This window comes from Moschus berezovskii, chromosome 9, assembly GCF_049115385.1.
Source record: "Moschus berezovskii isolate FMDL1 chromosome 9, NW_MosBer_1.0, whole genome shotgun sequence".
Classification (NCBI taxonomy): Eukaryota; Metazoa; Chordata; class Mammalia; order Artiodactyla; family Moschidae; genus Moschus; species Moschus berezovskii.
Genome location: NC_142468.1, coordinates 102,500,594 through 102,518,684, shown reverse-complemented (window position 1 = coordinate 102,518,684; position 18,091 = coordinate 102,500,594). Strand labels below are relative to the sequence as shown.

At 36.9% G+C, this 18,091-nt stretch overlaps 1 protein-coding gene across 1 annotated transcript; it reads left to right on the top strand.

Moving 5' to 3' along the window:
• The first annotated feature begins 16,760 nt into the window (after window positions 1–16,760).
• LOC129542097 (olfactory receptor 4K14-like) lies at window positions 16,761–17,693 on the top strand. The gene has a single exon (XM_055404180.2). It carries the CDS (start codon window positions 16,761–16,763, stop codon window positions 17,691–17,693), a length of 933 nt encoding a protein of 310 aa, XP_055260155.2.
• Window positions 17,694–18,091: the final 398 nt, after the last annotated feature.

Below are 18,091 nucleotides of genomic sequence, written 5' to 3'. Positions count from 1 at the left end.
AATTTATGGCAACTGGTTATGGGAAGAGATGCCCATTGTCTTTTAACTGCAGCACGCAATAAAAGAGAATCATCACATGTATGGAATTTATCATAGCTATGACCTGGAAAATAAAACATTAAATACTATGGCAGCAACACATCAATAGGTCATTTCTACATAAAAGGCACATCACATCAACCTTAGTTGTTTTATACCGAAAAACCAGTTTCTGGATAAAACAATGTACATGCATACTGAATTCTATCTGGCTAGATATATCTTTTCTCTGAGCACATCTTGTAGAAATGCATCATAGATTTAGAATAGTCTACAGTCTTGTCTCTACAAGCGCATTACTGATTGATGGTTGTGGCCAAAAATTTGTAATTTAAATTATTTGTTATGTATTTTTTTATGCCATCGCAGAGTAAAACCACTAACTACTCAAGTTTTTCCCCCAAACAGTTGCATATTTTTCCACATCATTATTTTTAATATAATTTATCCTCCTTTCACTTCGTTATGTGAAATTTGTAAACTCTTGTTGTTAGGAGGAATAATACTTTCCCTCTCTCGCAATTCTGCTTGCCATCGACATATAGTACAGAAACATTCATCTTGATATTAGCAAGACTTCTCTCTTTTTGCACTTCCTTCCCTATACCACTCACTCACTATTCCTCTTGGTATGAAGCATGCTTTATAGATCATTAAGGTTTAAAAAGGAGACTGAGCATGAGGTCCTCATAGTTTTGCCCTTTCAGAGTTGCTCACACACTCATGAGTGCTCTTTCTGCTCTTGGTGTTAAACCTGAGTCAGGGATTATAACCTGCCTTCTAGGAGCAGATTTGGAAACATCTCAAAGTGTCTTCCTCTAAGAATTATCTGCTCTAGAAGTATGGGTAGTTAAATGTATACTTGCCCCTGTCTGTTTAAGTATTTGTTCTGCAAACCCTCCCTTTGGGTTTCAGGGTTAAAATTAAGGGGAAATAGTACAGAGACTTTCGGAGTTATACATTCAATACAGCTTTACCAGTATTAATATTGATACTCTGTCTCTTCTTTTTTCCTGATTCTATTTATAGACTGGCTCAGAACTCAGGAGGGGGAAGGGGTGATTAACACTTCTGAGAATCCTGCAATCAATTCCTAGTACCCTCAGTTCAGTCAGTTCAGTTCAGTCGCACAGTCGTGTCTGACTCTTTGTGACCCCATGAATCACAGCACACCAGGCCTCCCTGTCCATCACCAACTCCCGGAGTTCACTCAAACTCATGTCCATCGAGTCGGTGATGCCATCCAGCCATCTCATTCTCTGTTGTCCCTGTCTCTTCCCGCCCCAAATCCCTCCCAGCATCAGACTCTTTTCCAGTGAGTCAACTCTAGTACTAGTATTAAGCTTTTTTCAAAAGTAGTTTTTAAATGGAAAAAAAAAAAATGACTCTCTTTAGTGTATCATTCTGTAAGTTTGGACAAAAGCATATAGTCTTGTAAACATCACAGTAACATAGGAGAGTTTCATTAAACCCCCAAATTCCCCTGGTCCCATTTGAAGTCAACCTTCTCTCCCTTGCTCTGGTCTTGGTACAAGTGATCTATTCTCTGTCCCTAGTGTTTTGTCTTTTCTAGACTTGGATCTGGAATGACATGGAATCATATAGAAATAGCTTTTTGAACACGACTTCCTTCATTTAGCATAATGCCTGTGAGATTCATTCAATAGCAAGTTGTTTTAATTACCATAAGCCCATGTTCATTTTAATATCTATTTATTAACTATCCCCATTACTATTCTTCTAAAATTATTCTGAAACCAATTCAGTTATTCATTGATATTGAGTAGAATACTTCTATGAAATAACCTACTGCTGCTACTGCTGCTAAGTCACTTCAGTCGTGTCCGACTCTGTGTGACCCCATAGATGGAAGCCCACCAGGCTCCCCCGTCCCTGGGATTCTCCAAGCAAGAACACTGGAGTGGATTGCCATTTCCTTCTCCAATGTGTGAAAGTGAAGTTGCTCAGTCGTGTCCGACCCTTAGCGACCCCATGGACTGCAGCCTACCAAGCTGCTCCATCCATGGGATTTTCTAGGCAAAAGTACTGGAGTGGCTTGCCATTGCCTTAGGTAATTATATTTGCACTCATCTTACACATAAATTTAGGGAGAAGTAAGATATTGACAATTTTGGGCTTTTTATTACAGAACATGTTTATTTCTGCACTTATTCAGGTCTTCTTTTATGTCCTCCAACAATGTTTAATAAAGTTTTCCATTACATACTAAAACTATTAAAATTAGGACATATTATTTTATTTAATTTTAATGTCATTTTCAATTGTATTTTTTGTTATTTCTGGAGTGAAGAAAGTCTAGTTTTATATATGTGTGTGTGTTTGTGTGTGATACATATATATATTTACTTAAAATTAACCACTAAAATAAACTCTAAGTAATTCAAAATTTTATTCAATTTTGGGAGGCTTAGTATATAACATTTCAGCTATGATAAATATGTTTTTCTATTATTTTTCAGTATTTTATTTTATATCTTAGATCATGACATTTTGAGCACTTAGTACATTTTCTGAATTTTTTTCCAAAAAGCTGGAGAACAAAATAGATATTTGCCATAAAATTTGTGAGACAGTTCAACTCCAGTAAGTTTTGCTGATTTTAATCTATTTATACAATATGTTGAATATTTTGCATTTTACAAAAATAATTTAATATTCGAGATAAAAACTACAGTTTGCACTTGGCTTATTTGACATGGATAAAATTGCTAATTTCATTGGAGCTACTGTTAACATTTCCAGTAGGTAGAGGTAAATCTTTTAGGTGGTATAAGAAATCTAAGAAAATGCATTTAAAGCTGGAAGTTAGACCGCCTATCAAAAATTAATACAAATTTATAAGGAGCTTGGGCGCCATCTAGAGAGAGCAACCTCCTGTTTCTCTTCCTGGCTTTAAACAAGAAATCAAGAATTAGGAAGGAGAATTTATAAGAATGGGATGAATTCTTCCCAATCCCCTCAATAGATTCGGCTCTAAGTCCTGTACCTCCCAAATAGGAAGTCAGGCTGATTATTCTCATCATTACCAAAAAATAGCTATTTTCACAGACAAGTTTTAACATTATTTTGAGAACTTTCTTTCCTCTAGTACCCATCAGCCAAGTCTATAATCCCAGTAGACATCACAACCTACTAAAAAGGCAAGTCAAACTATTAGTAGTAGCAAAAAATTATCTATTGCTTATGATTTAAAATTTTTGTAACCTACCATAGATTTACAAAACTAATTCTTTAACTTCTCTAAAAGTGTGGATGAGCCTTCTAAATTTAAGGAGGAACAAATACATATAATACTCATTATAATCTTAATTTGCAAGATTTTATTTTGAGCATAATTGGTCAGATTGGTTAATATGTCCCAAGAAAAATAGGAATTGTTTAAGGCTGCTATGGAAAGAGTGGTTAAAGGTAATTCTTCAGTCAGTATTCAAAAGACAGATTTTGAAAAATTAATAGAAGTAAAATAATTTTTAATTAAAAATAATATAATGGATGAGAAACTAAGTAAATAACTTGGCTATCTCAGTATTATTAGCTACTTGATGATTTTATCCCCATTTTTATATATGAGGGAACTGTCACAGAGGGGCTTTATAATTTATCTAAGTTTCCATATCTAGTAAGTAAAGAACTAAGATTCAAACTCAGTCTGTTTTTAGACTCCATGCACCTCTTTATAATTCTTATGCTACCTCTACCTTTAACCCAAATTCTGGAAACCATATTTATAATCAACCCATTCCCAAAATCCTGAAAGAGTTTAAAAATTAACAGAGGGAAGTTGGGTCCATGGACAAATAATGCAAAAGCTAATTTATTTTCCTTTATACTCAAGATTTCTTGAAGTGATATTGAACACTTCAACTGTAAGACTTGCCTGTTCACAAGTATTGAGGTTTTGAAATAACCATATATAATAAATATGACGAAATTTTCAAGTAGTGTTGATTGTAAAAAGCTAAACAGTAAATAGTAAATAATTTTTAATTTTGCCATAGAGGTGTAGTCGGTAGAAAAGCATTTTCCAAAATTCATGTCCGCCTGAAATCTCAGGATGTGACCTTGCTTGGAAATAGTGTATTTGTGGATACAATAAAGATATTGGTATAAATGAGGTCATACTGGATTAGGGTGATCCCTGAATCCGATGAATGTGCCCTATGGAGACAGAAAAGGACACACAGTTACACAAACGAAATTCCATGTGAAGACACAATAGGCAGAGTTTGGAGTTACGCTGTCATAAACCAAGGAACACTTGGAGCTGCCAGAGCTGGAGGAGGCAAGAAGGGATCCTTTCCTGGAACTGTCAGAGGGAGCATGGTCCTGATGACACCTTTATTTCAGACTTCTACCTACTGGATGTGGAACAATAAATTTCTGTTGTTTTAAGCCACAGTGCTTGTAGCAATTTGTTATCGTAGCCCTAGGAAACTAATACAACCAAGGAAAGTTACTTCATGTACTAGAAAAAAATTAAGGCTAAATACAAAGTTGCACCACCAAATTAACATGAAAATCAGATTTTGAATGATGCAAATTGATGGCAAGAATGTGGAAATATAGGACTCATGCAACATTAGTGGGAGAAACCAGTTTGAAGAGAATTATGGCATTATTTATTGGAGAAGGGAATGGTAACCCACTGCAGTGTTCTTGCCTGGAGAATCCCATGGATAGAGGAGCCTGCTGGGCTACAGTCCATGAGGTCGCAAAGAGTTGGACACGACTGAGTGGCGAACACACAATGGAACTAAATATATGCATATATTAATGCCAAGCAATTCCTCCCTCACACCCACTGGTGCTCACAAAGTGGCAGCTGATCCTGTAAGGGCCAGCGATGAGAAAGGCTCTGTGGATGGAACTGCCCTGAGCCTCACACTCCTCCTTTCCTTCATGTCACACTGGCCCCACCCAGGTGCCAGTGCCATGTCAGTCACCAGCTAGCCCCTGAGAAGATTTTAAGATGCCCCTTGGTGACTGGTGAGTGGTCCCCTTCTGGATCAGACCTTCCTGGGAAGGCTTATGGCTCTACCAGATGGAGAGAGGCCAGTGGTGGCATGCGGAGGAGACCTAGAACAGAAAGGGAGCAGAGACATGACCTGGGTGAGGATCTTGTCTATTTCCCAGCACCTCGACCAGTATCTGGCACACTGGAGGATAAGGCACAGAGAGGTTAAGCAACATTCAGAGATCATCCAGCAAGTCAGGTGCAGAGCTGGTCCAGGAGTCTCATGTTTAATTCCAAAGCTGGGATTTGCATTTTTAGGTTCCTTCAAGCACAGATCAGAGGGAAGGCTGTGCTGTGGGTGGAGGTAACCTCTGGCTGCAGCATTTCAGCTCTGAGGTCCCAGGGAAAAGAAACTCTCCCCTGGAATGGAGCTCTGTATCTAATAAGGAAGCCCATTTCTCATTTCAGTGTGGAACTTTGGGATCCCTTTTAATTATTAAAAATTTTTTTTTCCTGAATATTTGTCCTCCAAGAAAATGTGGCAGAAAAAAAAGTTTTATAAGAATTGTTCCATCCTGAAACACTGAAACTGTTTGAAATTACCCGACTAAAACATCACTCAATGATAAAGCTTAGAAAATTCTGTCATAGAATAGAAGTGAAATGTTTGCTAAATAAACAAATTAATAAATAAAATTGTTATTATGTGATAAGTGTTTGTGAATGTTATGTTTGCTCTTAATAAAACCCATAAAAAGAGTATTGAAACCAACCATATAGTGTCAATGAGAGAACATTAATTAAACACTAATATTTAAGTAAATTTGTTAGCAGTCACACTAGAGAAAGATCCTCTACATTAAAGTCTTTCACAAACTTCAACGACTCTTATCAGTCTCAAACTAACATAGTCGGTAGTTAATGTTAAATAATAAATAGTTTTAAAAACAGTTGAGCAGATAGTTCTATGCCCTCAATGATGTTTTTACCTTAACCTGGCCTCCTGTTTTAGGATTAACATTGTCCTTTTTATGTACACACTGTCCATGCTACATGATGCTATCATTTAAAGTTTGACTTTTTATTGCATTTTTTTGTCAAGAGCCACTAATCAAGTTACCCCTTGAGGCTTGCAATGATGTTTCATTTCTTATTCCCACTAGATTATTACACAATCTCTGGCATAAAATAGATTCTCAGGGCAGATTCATTTTAAGCAGTTAGTGCTACGGTTAATTATGTGATGAAGATTTAAAGATTTAAGGGGAATCAATTACATCTTAACCATTTTCAGTTAGTGTGGCAGTGAAATGGTCAGTTAATATATCTGAGAAGTCAGTAGTGACATGGGATTAGAAGGAGAGACAAAAGAGTAGAGGAGAGCCATTTACAGAAAATATACTCTGGTAACCAGTATAGTTGCAGGTTAGCCATAGAAATCCCAATTTATATGTTAATGTCAGATGCATTAACCTCTCTTATTTGTTGGTACCTGTACAATTTAACATATTCTAAACATGTGTGGAGAAGACTCTTGAGAGTCCCTTGGACTGCAAGGAGATCCAAACAGTCCATTCTAAAGGAGATCAGTCCTGGGTATTCATTGGCAGGACTGATTGAATTGAAACTCCAATACTTTGGCCACCTGATGCGAAGAGCTGACTCATTTGAAAAGACCCTGATGCTGGGAAAGATTGAAGGCAGGAGGAGAAGGGGACGACAGAGGATGAGATGGTTGGATGGCATCACCAACTCGATGGACATGGGTTTGGGTGGACTCCGGGAGTTGGTGATGGACAGGGAGGCCTGGCGTGCTGCGGTTCATGGGGTCGCAAAGAGTCGGACATGACTGAGCGACTGAACTGAACTGAACTGAAACATGTGTGGTTATCAAAGCTGTTTATTTCTGTACATATCAGAAACTTTCCTTTGTTTATAGGAATTTTAGCATTATCTTCTCTAATGGCCAGTGGCAAAGATTTCTTTGAAATAAATGTCATTTCCAGAAACATTTAATGAGTGGCAAGTTTATACTAGTATTTAGATTATATAATGTATTAGGATGGTTAAAATATGATCTTTAATTTTGAAACCATCAGTGTTTAGGCATTTTTAGAGAAACATTTTAATTAATACTGTAATTTAACAGACACCATTAGATATTTTTTTTTCTTTGAATCTATGGAAATATGAGATCTTATTTCTGATATGAGCAGCTTTAGCCCACAGCAGTCAGATAACCAGTGTGCACAGAAGCCTGAGAATCCTAAACACAACATCAGAGGTAGAAAAGGCAAAGTGAGCATTAAAGAAAGTAGCAGTAGCTTCTGAATGGAAACCTGTTGGTGTTCTTTAAAATATAAGAGCAATGGCAGATTTGGCATAAGAATTTATTTTACAGGCTGGAGTAGAAGGCTTTCAAAGTCATGTAGGTCAACTCTAAAGAGTTTTGAGAAGAATGTTCATGACAGGAGTAGCAGTAAAAAGTCATCAAAGAGTAGTATTAGGGACGTGTTATTGGGGACAACTGACATAGAGGAGGGTAGAAGGAAACACGAAAACCCAGAATATATGGAAGTCTATCTGACATGACCTTATGGGGCTCTAGAAGAATTATGCATGAGTGCTTCAGTTTGATGTGCATCAAATCACTTCCCCAAATATTGTGGCTCATGTAGCCACTTTATTCTGCTTGCAAATTTGTGGGTCAGTGAGTGAGAAAGGGCTGAGACAAGTAGTTCACATCTGAGCAACATAGGGTCAGTTTATTTTGAAACTGAACTCATCTTGGGTAATCTTTCAAGAGGGCTTCTTTTCTCATACGTCAGTCATTATGAGCTGTAAATCTTCATTGGGAGACGCATGTCTCATTGTAGAAGAGTATATAGAAGAAAAGGTGCATATTTCTTTGGAAAATATGATCTGCTATAGGAGGATAGTCAGGATTGTGACCCAGTATCTTGCTAACATTATATCATAGGTGAAAGAGCTATTGAACCAGAAGAATAACTGAGAATATTAATAAAGAGACATAAATAATGAAAAAAAGACATTTTGGAATGAAAAAATACAATAACAGAAATGAAACATTCACTAGTGGAAATGAAACACTCAACTGCACTTTGGCTTTCAGAAGAAAATAGCAGTGAACTTGAGGATAAGTCAGTTGAGAGTATCCAGTCAAGGAACAGAAACAAAGAAGAATAAAGAAAAATTAAAAGCGCTTTAGAGACCTGAGGAGTACCATTAGAAGTACTAAAATATATAATGGTAATTGTAAAGGAAAACAAGACAGAAAGAAAGAATAGTTAAAGAAATAACAACAACAAGAGACCCAAAACCTTCCTATACTTGATGAGAAACACTAATATATATGCCAAAAAATCTCATGTGTGAGTGCTCAGTACTTGAGTCATGTCCAATTCTTTGCGATCCCATGGACTGTAGCTTGCCAAGCTCATCTGTCCATGAAATTTTCCAGGCAAGAATACTGGAGTGGGTTGCCATTTCCTTCTCCGGGGGATCTTCCTGACCCAGGGATCGAACATGTATTGCCTCCGTCTCCTGCATTGGCAGGTGGATTCTTTACCTCTGCACCACCTGGGAAGCCCTCAGTGACCTTAATAAATTCAGGTTCACAGCTACATACATATTAGTCAAACTGTTAAATACTAAGTAATGGATCTTGAATCCAGAAAAAAAAACACTCATACATCACACACAAGTTACTCTCAATATGTTTACAGTTCGTCCCTCATCAAAAAGCATAGATGCCAGAAGTTAGTGGAATGACATACTTAAAGTTCTAGAGGGAACAAAGCAGATGTTACTCTTAAAATATTATTTCTCTACCTTTACTTGTCTTTAGGCTACCTGAAGGAGTAGCACTTGTTTTTATTTCACATACCTAGTAACTCACTCAAGATAGTAAAGCAGACAACATTCCTCAAAACATTGTAATGCAAATAAAAAATCCACAGCAACCTTCGACAAAAGTTTACTGTTGAGGTATACAATAGAACACCAAAACTTATGGAACAAATTTGGGGAGAGTTTCTTTGGGAAATTGTCTCTTTCAAAAGTGACTAGGTACATTGAGGAATTAGAAAGTTACATGCATGACCAGAGTGAGATATACGCTCAAAAAAATTTAAAAAGACATGAGAAGACTTTAAGCTTTCATCTCTGACTGGTCTCTAAGCTAAGTGCAAACAGAAAGTTAAGGCTTAAGGCAAAGTTGTAAATGGCCTGTTTAAGCACTGAATACGTGTTCCTGCACAGAGCCAATCTGCAAAGTTTTAGTGGTTCTTTCTTCCTTCCCTCTCTGTGTTTTCTTTCTCTTTGTCTTCCTCTCTCAATCTCTCTCTCCTCGACTCCCTTTCTCTCTCTCACCTGCTCTTTACATTCAGAAAAGCTCTGTCAAAACACTGGCTGAAGACAGAGGACTCCAAGATGGCAAAATAGGAAGAACCTGAACTCATCGCTTCCCCTGGAAAAATAAACTGACTAAAACATACCTCATACTTGATCAAGGATGTGGTGTATTTATTCCAAATTTTGTATGTGAATAAATGTGATATCTTGTTAATTTTTATGTTTGACATTTATTGAAGTAAGATGTTTAATGTTCACTGGCCTATTATTCTCTTCATTTAAAAAATAATTTTCTTATACTCTTTGTTCATTTTTCTCTTCAAGTTTTCTTACTGATTTGTAATTTATTCATTTTTTTCTATATTGAAGATATTAGGCCTTTGTGATCAGGGCTATAATACCCACTCTGGAACTTTGTGTGGATTGGAAAAAAATTGTGATTCCATTTTGGCAGACGCAGGCTTGGTCAGTGTAAATGGTTCATTGGAAGGGTGTGGCACAGGCTGGATGTCAGCCCCCAAAGACCCTTTGGCCAGTAGGACTTGAGCAGTTAAAGCTTACATGATTCACAAGTTTAGACATACAGTTAACCAGTTTGTAGCTGGATTTTAATATTATTGTGATGATGTCTCAAATACAAAATGTTTTTTTAATTTTAAATATTTTGATAATTTATCCTTCTACTATCTGAATTCTTCCATCGTGGAGAGAAGCAGTGGTAGAGGGGAAAGGAGAGGGAAGGGAAGAAAAAGAACAAGAAGAGAAGAAATTTATTCTAAGAGATGGTTCATGTGATTTGGAACCTTAGCAAGTCAGGTAATCTGAAGTGTGGACTGGCAAGCTGGAATCCCAAGCAAGCTGATGACTTTTTTTTTCTTTTTTTGATTGTTGTTCTTCTATTCAATCTCAAAGATTTAGAGGATAATCTAGAGTATTCATTTAGCCTTCAACTGATTGGATAAGGCCCACCCACATTGTGGATTGTGATCTTCTTTACTCAGAGTTCACCAATTTAACATCAGTCTCATCCAAAGACACTCTCCATGTTGACACGTATAATTAATTATCACATTTAGTAAATCCTTCCCTACCTCTGTATCAAGTGTCCACTTCTGTGATTTGTCACAGTTTCTCTGTAGTTGTTTTACAGAATATAGCTGTACTCACATAAAAGCTACATTTCAGACGCAAGTGACACTGATATGTCGTCTACTTCTACAATCATTATTTAGCAACCATTCTTTCTGTGTTTCTAATAGAGAAACAGAACCTTAGAAAGGTTTTATTGTTCCTTTCAGTGAACTGTAATTATGTAACACCAGTTTGGAACTGGTCTTTTCATTACATGCAGGTGCTATCTTGGAAGAAAAATGTGTTATAAATTTGACTGCATATATATGTCTAATATGGAATTCAATGTTATGCAGATAGTTGCAAATGTGATTACCATTCATTAGAACATTCTAGGATTTTTGCAACCATACAACCATTAGAATAAGAAACTTGATTTAATTTAAAATGATTTGGGTAAGTAAGTGGGACACTAATTATAAATGATCTGTAGTAACCCAGAAAAGAGGTGATCATATGAATCTGACTTTGAGAAAGCAAATATTTTGTTATATATAAATCTGATATTGCTGGTAGGAATGAGCCTTCTCCAAAGTGTTATGCTGGATCTTCAGCATATTTTTAGAATGTAACTTGTTAATTTGACTATTTGAGAAAGAAGCATGCATATTTTTGAGGTCTTCCCTCATAGCTCAGTTGGTAAAGAATCTGCCTGCAATGCAGGAGACCAGGGTTCAATTGCTGGGTCAGGAAGATCCTCTGGAGAGGAAATGGCAACCCACTCCAGTATCCTCGCCTGGAGAATCCCATGGACAGAGGAACCTGGCAGGTTACAGTCCATGGGATTGCAAAAGTCGGACACAACTTAGTGACTAAACCACCAACCAAAAGTATATTTTATACTTTTTAAACTAGATAATGATGCTTTATTATTCTAGTTGACTTATTAAAGTAATTGCAGCTATGATTTTATAACCTGACAGACATTTAAAATGTTTCTTCCATTGGCAACTGGGGAAGTGAACATGATTCACTACCAACAATTTCCACTAGAAGATGGCTTATTCCCCAGACTCCGTCATGATAATTAGACAAAAATAGCTGGTCTTTAAAGGATTCTTAATCTGATAGGCAAGAGGATATAGACATTAATGTCTGAAATCTGAGGGAAACTCAAATCTGAAGTTCTCTATCTTCTTAAAATGATACTTCTCTGACTTATTTTTTAGGAGGCAGAAGAGATAATTAAATCTTCTCTGGAATTAAAATATGTATGTTTTAAAAAGTTTTATTTAAGTATAATAGATGTAAAATTCAAACTTAGGGATCTACAGTGTCAGTACTGAATATTTTAACTCCAGGTTAGTAAAAATCACTGGATGTATATTTAAGTGAATGTGTGTCTAAACAGAAAAGTCAGATAGAGACTGATTTGTTCTTTTAACTTGTATATTAAATGATTAGAGTAAAGCGTATTAACATTTAAATTTCTTCATTGCTATGCTTAAGCATCTTTTGTAGGTATGCAACCTCATTTTTTTTTCCTGATTACAAATTCAACATTGTCTAATAATCTTTAAAAAGCGCTTGCAAATCATAAAAGGGTCTCTGAAATTAGAACCCTATATAAGTTTTTCTTATTTTACTTTTTTTAGTATCTATTTTATTTATTTATTATTTTTATTGGAGGCTAATTATTTTACAATATTATATTGATTGGTTTTGCATACATTGACATGAATCTGCCCCAGGTGTACATGAGTTCCCCTTCCTGAACCCCTCTCCCACCTCTGTTGAGATATAGTTTACATATCATACAGTTCACTCACTTTAAGTGTTCAGTTCGATGGTTTTTAGTATCTTTACATTTCAGAGTTGTGCATCCATCACCAATATCTAATTCTGGAACATTTTGACTCAATGGCAAGTGTTTTGTTTTTTTTTTTAATTTTTTGTTTCCTGAATTTTCCATTTGATTATTTCAACTTTTCATTCTCTTAATTTTTATAAAACACTAAATTAAACATAGTTATGTTTTAGATTTACATGTGACATTTTTCATGGTCATAAAGAGGAAGAAATATCAATAAAGATACTGCCATTATGGTCTGTACTATGTATGCTACAATGGGTGTCAGGGTAATCCAACTATATTTATGAAGAGTTCCTGAATTGTGATTTATGACCACTCTGTCCACGAAGCACTTAATTTCAAATTTATAACCCCAGTCTATTAACAAAGGTGTTGCAATTAAATATTTATAAAAGTTCAAGAGGAATAAAAAATTTTGAGTCCTTATTATCTTGACAAAAGTCTGTTGAGATGAGTACTATTTGAGTGGTTTAAAACAGATAAAACCATTAACTCCTATAGATTTTAAATTTTTACTATTGTGTCCTATTCATATCATTAGAATATTTCAAGCATGGAATGTGTTTCTTTATGTGCTTAGTCGCTCAGTTGTGTCTGACTCTTTGGGGCCCCATGTAGGCTCCTCTGTCCATGGAATTTTCCAGGCAAGAATACTGGAGTGGGTTGCCATTTCCTACTTCGGGGGTCTTCCCAACACTGGAATCCAACCCACATCTCTTGAGTCTCCTGCATTGGCAGGTGGGTTCCTCATCACTAGCACCACCTGGGAAGCCCCTGTGTTACTTTCAGTTCAGTTCAGTTCAGTTCAGTCGCTCAGTCGTGTCCGACTCTCCGCGACCCCATGAATCACAGCACGCCAGGCCTCCCTGTCCATCACCAACTCCCGGAGTACACCCAAACTCATGTCCACAGAGTTGGTGATGCCATCCAGCCATCTCATTCTCCGTCGTCCCCTTCTCCTCCCGCCCCCAACCTTTCCCAGCATCAGAGTCTTTTCCAGTGAGTCAACTCGTCTCATGAGGTGGCCAAAGTATTGGAGTTTCAGCTTTAGCATCAGTCCCTCCAATGAACATCCAGGATTGATCTCCTTTAGAATGGACTGGTTGGATCTCCTTGCAGTATAAGGGACTCTCAAGAGTCTTCTCCAACACCACAGTTCAAAAGCATCGATTCTTCGGCGATCAGCTTTCTTCACAGTCCAACTCTCACATCCATACATGACCACGGGAAAAACCATTGCCTTGACTAGACGGACCTTGGTCGGCAAAGTAATGTCTCTGCTTTTTAATATACTATCAAGGTTGGTCATAACTTTCCTTCCAAGGAGCAAGCGTCTTTTAATTTCATGGCTGCAATCAGCATCTGCAGTGATTTTGGAGCCCAAAAAAACAAAGTCTGACACTGTTTCCACTGTTTTTCCATCTATTTCCCATGAAGTGATGGGACCAGATGCCATGATCTTTGTTTTCTGAATGTTAAGTTTCAAGCCAACCTTTTCACTCTCCTCTTTCACTTTCATCAAGAGGCTTTTGAGTTCCTCTTCACTTTCTGCCATAAGGGTAGTGTCATCTGCATATCTGAGGTTATTGATATTTCTCCCAGCAATCTTGATTCCAGCTTGTGCTTCTTCCAGCCCAGCATTCCTCATGATGTACTCTGCCTATAAGTTAAATAAGCAAGGTGACAATATACAACCTTGACGTACACCTTTTCCTATTTGGAACCAGTCTGTTTAGTTCCCTGTAAAAACTTTATAATACTATTTTTTCAATTTTATAAAGGGTAAACATAATTAACCGGAGAAGGCAATGGCAAGCCACTCCAGTACTATTGCCTAGAAAATCCCATGGATGGAGGAGCCTGGTAGGCTGCAGTCCGTGGGGTCGCTAAGGGTCGGACACGACTGAGCGACTTCACTTTCACTTTTCACTTTCCACTTTCACACATTGGAGAAGGAAATGGCAACCCACTCCAGTGTTCTTGTCTGGAGAATCCCAGGGACGGGGGAGCCTGGTGGGCTTCCGTCTATGGGGTCACACAGAGTCGGACACGACTGAAGTGACGCAGCAGCAGCAGCAGCAGCAAACATAATTAAACTCTTACAAAGGACAGTTCTACATGTTTTATAAAATTTTTCATAAAGAACTATTCAATGACTTTACAAATTGGTTTATACAGTAACTTCCTCTTGTGATGAAAGTGAAACACAAGTTTATCTCTCTTGATAAATCAATATTGGGATCTATACATCCCATTGTACTTCTGGGGAGCTCAAAGCTATATTTTTAAATCAAATACTGAACTTAGCAATCTCTTATACATAATTGTGAAAGCAGCACACCCCCCTCACCAAATTATTTCATAGGTTTTATGCTCTGATTTTTGTTGAGAGGTCCTAAAAAAAATCTCATTCATTGAAAGCCATCTTAAAATCTTTTCAAAACAGTTTATAAAAAAAACAATTAGACCATTAGCTTTGTATTCCCAAACCAAATTAAAAAAAATAACAAAAGCAGTAATTTTTAAAAATGTGTGGAATCAGGGAAATTGTATAAATCTTAGATAAATTTATTTATTTTCTTTCATATTGGTTGGTTTCTATATACTTAATTAAGTGAGAATGGGAAACTCTGTTGGTGTTATATAGATATGATCTGAATGAGTGAGTGTGTGAAGGAGTAAATTAGTACAGAAGATATGTTTACTGAATATCATAGAGTTTTTACACTTAAAATGGCTGTATTTTATAGTTGATCAATTGGAGTTAACAAATCAGGCCCCCCCAAAAATCCAAATAGGCTTAACCCGAAGAGATACTAACTCTATTGCTCTTTGGGAAGCCATATCTTGAGTTGAATATTAATTGGAAAGTAAGACATAATTTTTCTGAACCAGATCTTCTTTATCATTCAGTTAATCACAAGCATTATAACAAATTATACTATAAGGGCCTTTTTCATTTTTTGACAAAAACAGTTTTCTAAATGATAAAAGAAAAAATATATTCTCACTATAATTATAAAGCATAAAAAAAACACAATTATAAAGAAGTGCATGAATAATAGTCTATATCTGTATTAACATGGTATCAGTCTATACTCTTTTATCTCTCTTTTCCATATATAGAATTTGCTGACTACAGCCCATTTTTATAGCCTTTTAAAATATCTTATAAGTGAACTCCACCAGATTTCTGTCATTTGTAGATTTGATAATTATGTTTTCTCCAAGTTTAGGAAAGAGTCCTGTGGCCTCAACTGAGGCTATTCTCCCTGATGGTACAAATTCATGCTTTACATTAAAATTGTATATAATTGGGCTACTATTTAGATCAAATTTTGCTCAAAGACAGTAACAGAAAATATGATAAATGCCATTCTATAACTTATATAAAGCACAATAATGTCACCACCCCCCAATTTACTAAACAGAATATACAATGGTTCACAATCTGGCAGGTTTCCTATATTTATATATCATCTCAAATATGTTTTTAACCAAATCATGCTTTTTAGCTTGGAAGAATATTTTTCCTTTTAATTTGCCTCGAAGGGATGAAATTTACTTCATCTTTTGGCTTCTGGTGAGAGATGTTGGTTGGTGCTTAGGTATGTAGATATGGCCACCCATCAAATGTCTTTTCCAGATATTGTTTTGAGTTTGTATAGGTAAATGCAAGGGGCTTACCTGGTAGCTCAGTGGGTAAAGAATCCATCTGCAATGAGGGAGACCTGGGTTCGATCCCTGGTTTGGGAAGATCCCTTGGAGGAGGGCGTGGCAACCTGCTCTAGTATTCTTGTCTGGAGAATCCCCATGGACAGAAGAGCTTGGCGGGCTGTAGGCCATAGAGTCACAAACAGTCCGACGTGACTGAACAACTAAGCACAGCACAGGTAAATGGAAAACAGAGGAGAGAAGGGGAGACTTGACAATGTACATTCAATTGTCATTGATGGCATTATTTTAAATTAAGTTTTAATTCAAATTCTTAGGTCTGTTACTTAAAAATAGTTAAAAATAGTGACAGGTGGACAGACTATAATACTATTAAGAAAATCTTTATATTCTCAATCCTACAAGGATTTTTGGTTCACCTTCTATACATGATTGATTCTATATTTGCTCATGGTCAAAGGATAGATAATGGAGAAAAAAATATTCCCACAACTCTCATCTCTGCTGGAGTCTCCCAGCATGTCTAACTGCCCCTAAGGAAACACTGAAGTCTGAAAAAGGTGAATAAACATGTTGGTAGGCAATCGGTTTAAATCTTCTATATAGCGTATTTTATGTTCTCTCTTACAACTTAAAAACTATATTTAGATCACACTTAATCGATCACTTTCATGTGCCTGGGAAATGATAGGCACTTTCACTTATATCTCTTTTCTTTGTGTAGATGCAGAACAAAATCTGAGACCAGTGATAATGGACCTGCAGAATTATTCCTCGGTATCAGAATTTGTGTTGCATGGACTCTGCACTTCACAGCATCTTCAAAAATTTTTCTTTGTATTCTTCTCTGAGATCTATGTGGTCCCTGTTCTGGACAACCTTATCATTGTGGTCACTGTAATATCTGACCCCCATCTATACTCCTCCCCTATGTACTTCCTGCTGGGGAATCTCTCTTTCCTGGACATATGGCTGGCCTCATTTGCCACTCCCAAGATGATCAGGGACTTCCTTAGTGATCAAAAGCTCATCTCCTTCAGAGGATGTATGGCTCAAATCTTCTTCTTGCACTTTGTTGGAGGGGCTGAGATGGTACTTCTTGTTACCATGGCCTATGACAGGTATGTGGCCATATGCAAGCCTTTACATTACATGACAGTGATGAGCCAGCGGACTTGCGTGGGGCTGGTGTTGGTTTCATGGGTTATTGGATTTGTGCACTCCATCAGTCAGGTAGCCTTTACTGTAAATTTACCTTACTGTGGCCCCAAAGAGGTGGACAGCTTTTTCTGTGACCTTCCTCTTGTGATCAAGCTTGCCTGCCTGGACAATTATGTCTTGGGTATACTTATGATCTTAGACAGTGGGTTGCTTTCCATGAGCTGTTTTCTTCTCCTCCTGATCTCCTACGCTGTTATTCTCATCACTGTCCGACAGCGTGCAGCTGGTGGGGTATCCAAAGCACTCTCAACTTGCTCAGCACATATCATGGTAGTCACACTCTTCTTTGGGCCCTGCATTTTCATTTACGTGTGGCCTTTTAGTAGGTTCTCTGTGGACAAGCTCCTCTCTGTGTTTTATACCCTTTTTACTCCACTCTTGAACCCTCTTATCTACACACTGAGAAATAAAGAGATGAAAATATCTATGAAGAAACTGAGAAACCGACATGTGACTTTTCACTGAAGTCCAGCTTTCCAAAAAGTTATATGTTCTTATTCATTCAGAAGATATCTTTCTTTAATATAATTCTGATCAAATATTTCATTCTGACATGACATTGGTATAATTTGTATTGTGTTACATTATAGAGAAATAGTTACTGATTTCAACAAAATATATACATAATTTTGTGTGTGATATTATATATATGCGTATGTAATTGCTCATACAATATATGTTTACTCAGGGCTTCCCTAATGGCTTCGATGGTAAAGAATCTGCCTGCAATGCAGGAGACACATATTCAATCGCTGGGCTGGGAAGAGCCTATGGAGAAGGGAATGGCTACCCACTCCAGTATTCTTGCCTGGAAAATACTGTGGACAGAGGAGCCTGGCAGGCTACAGTTCATGGGTTCACAG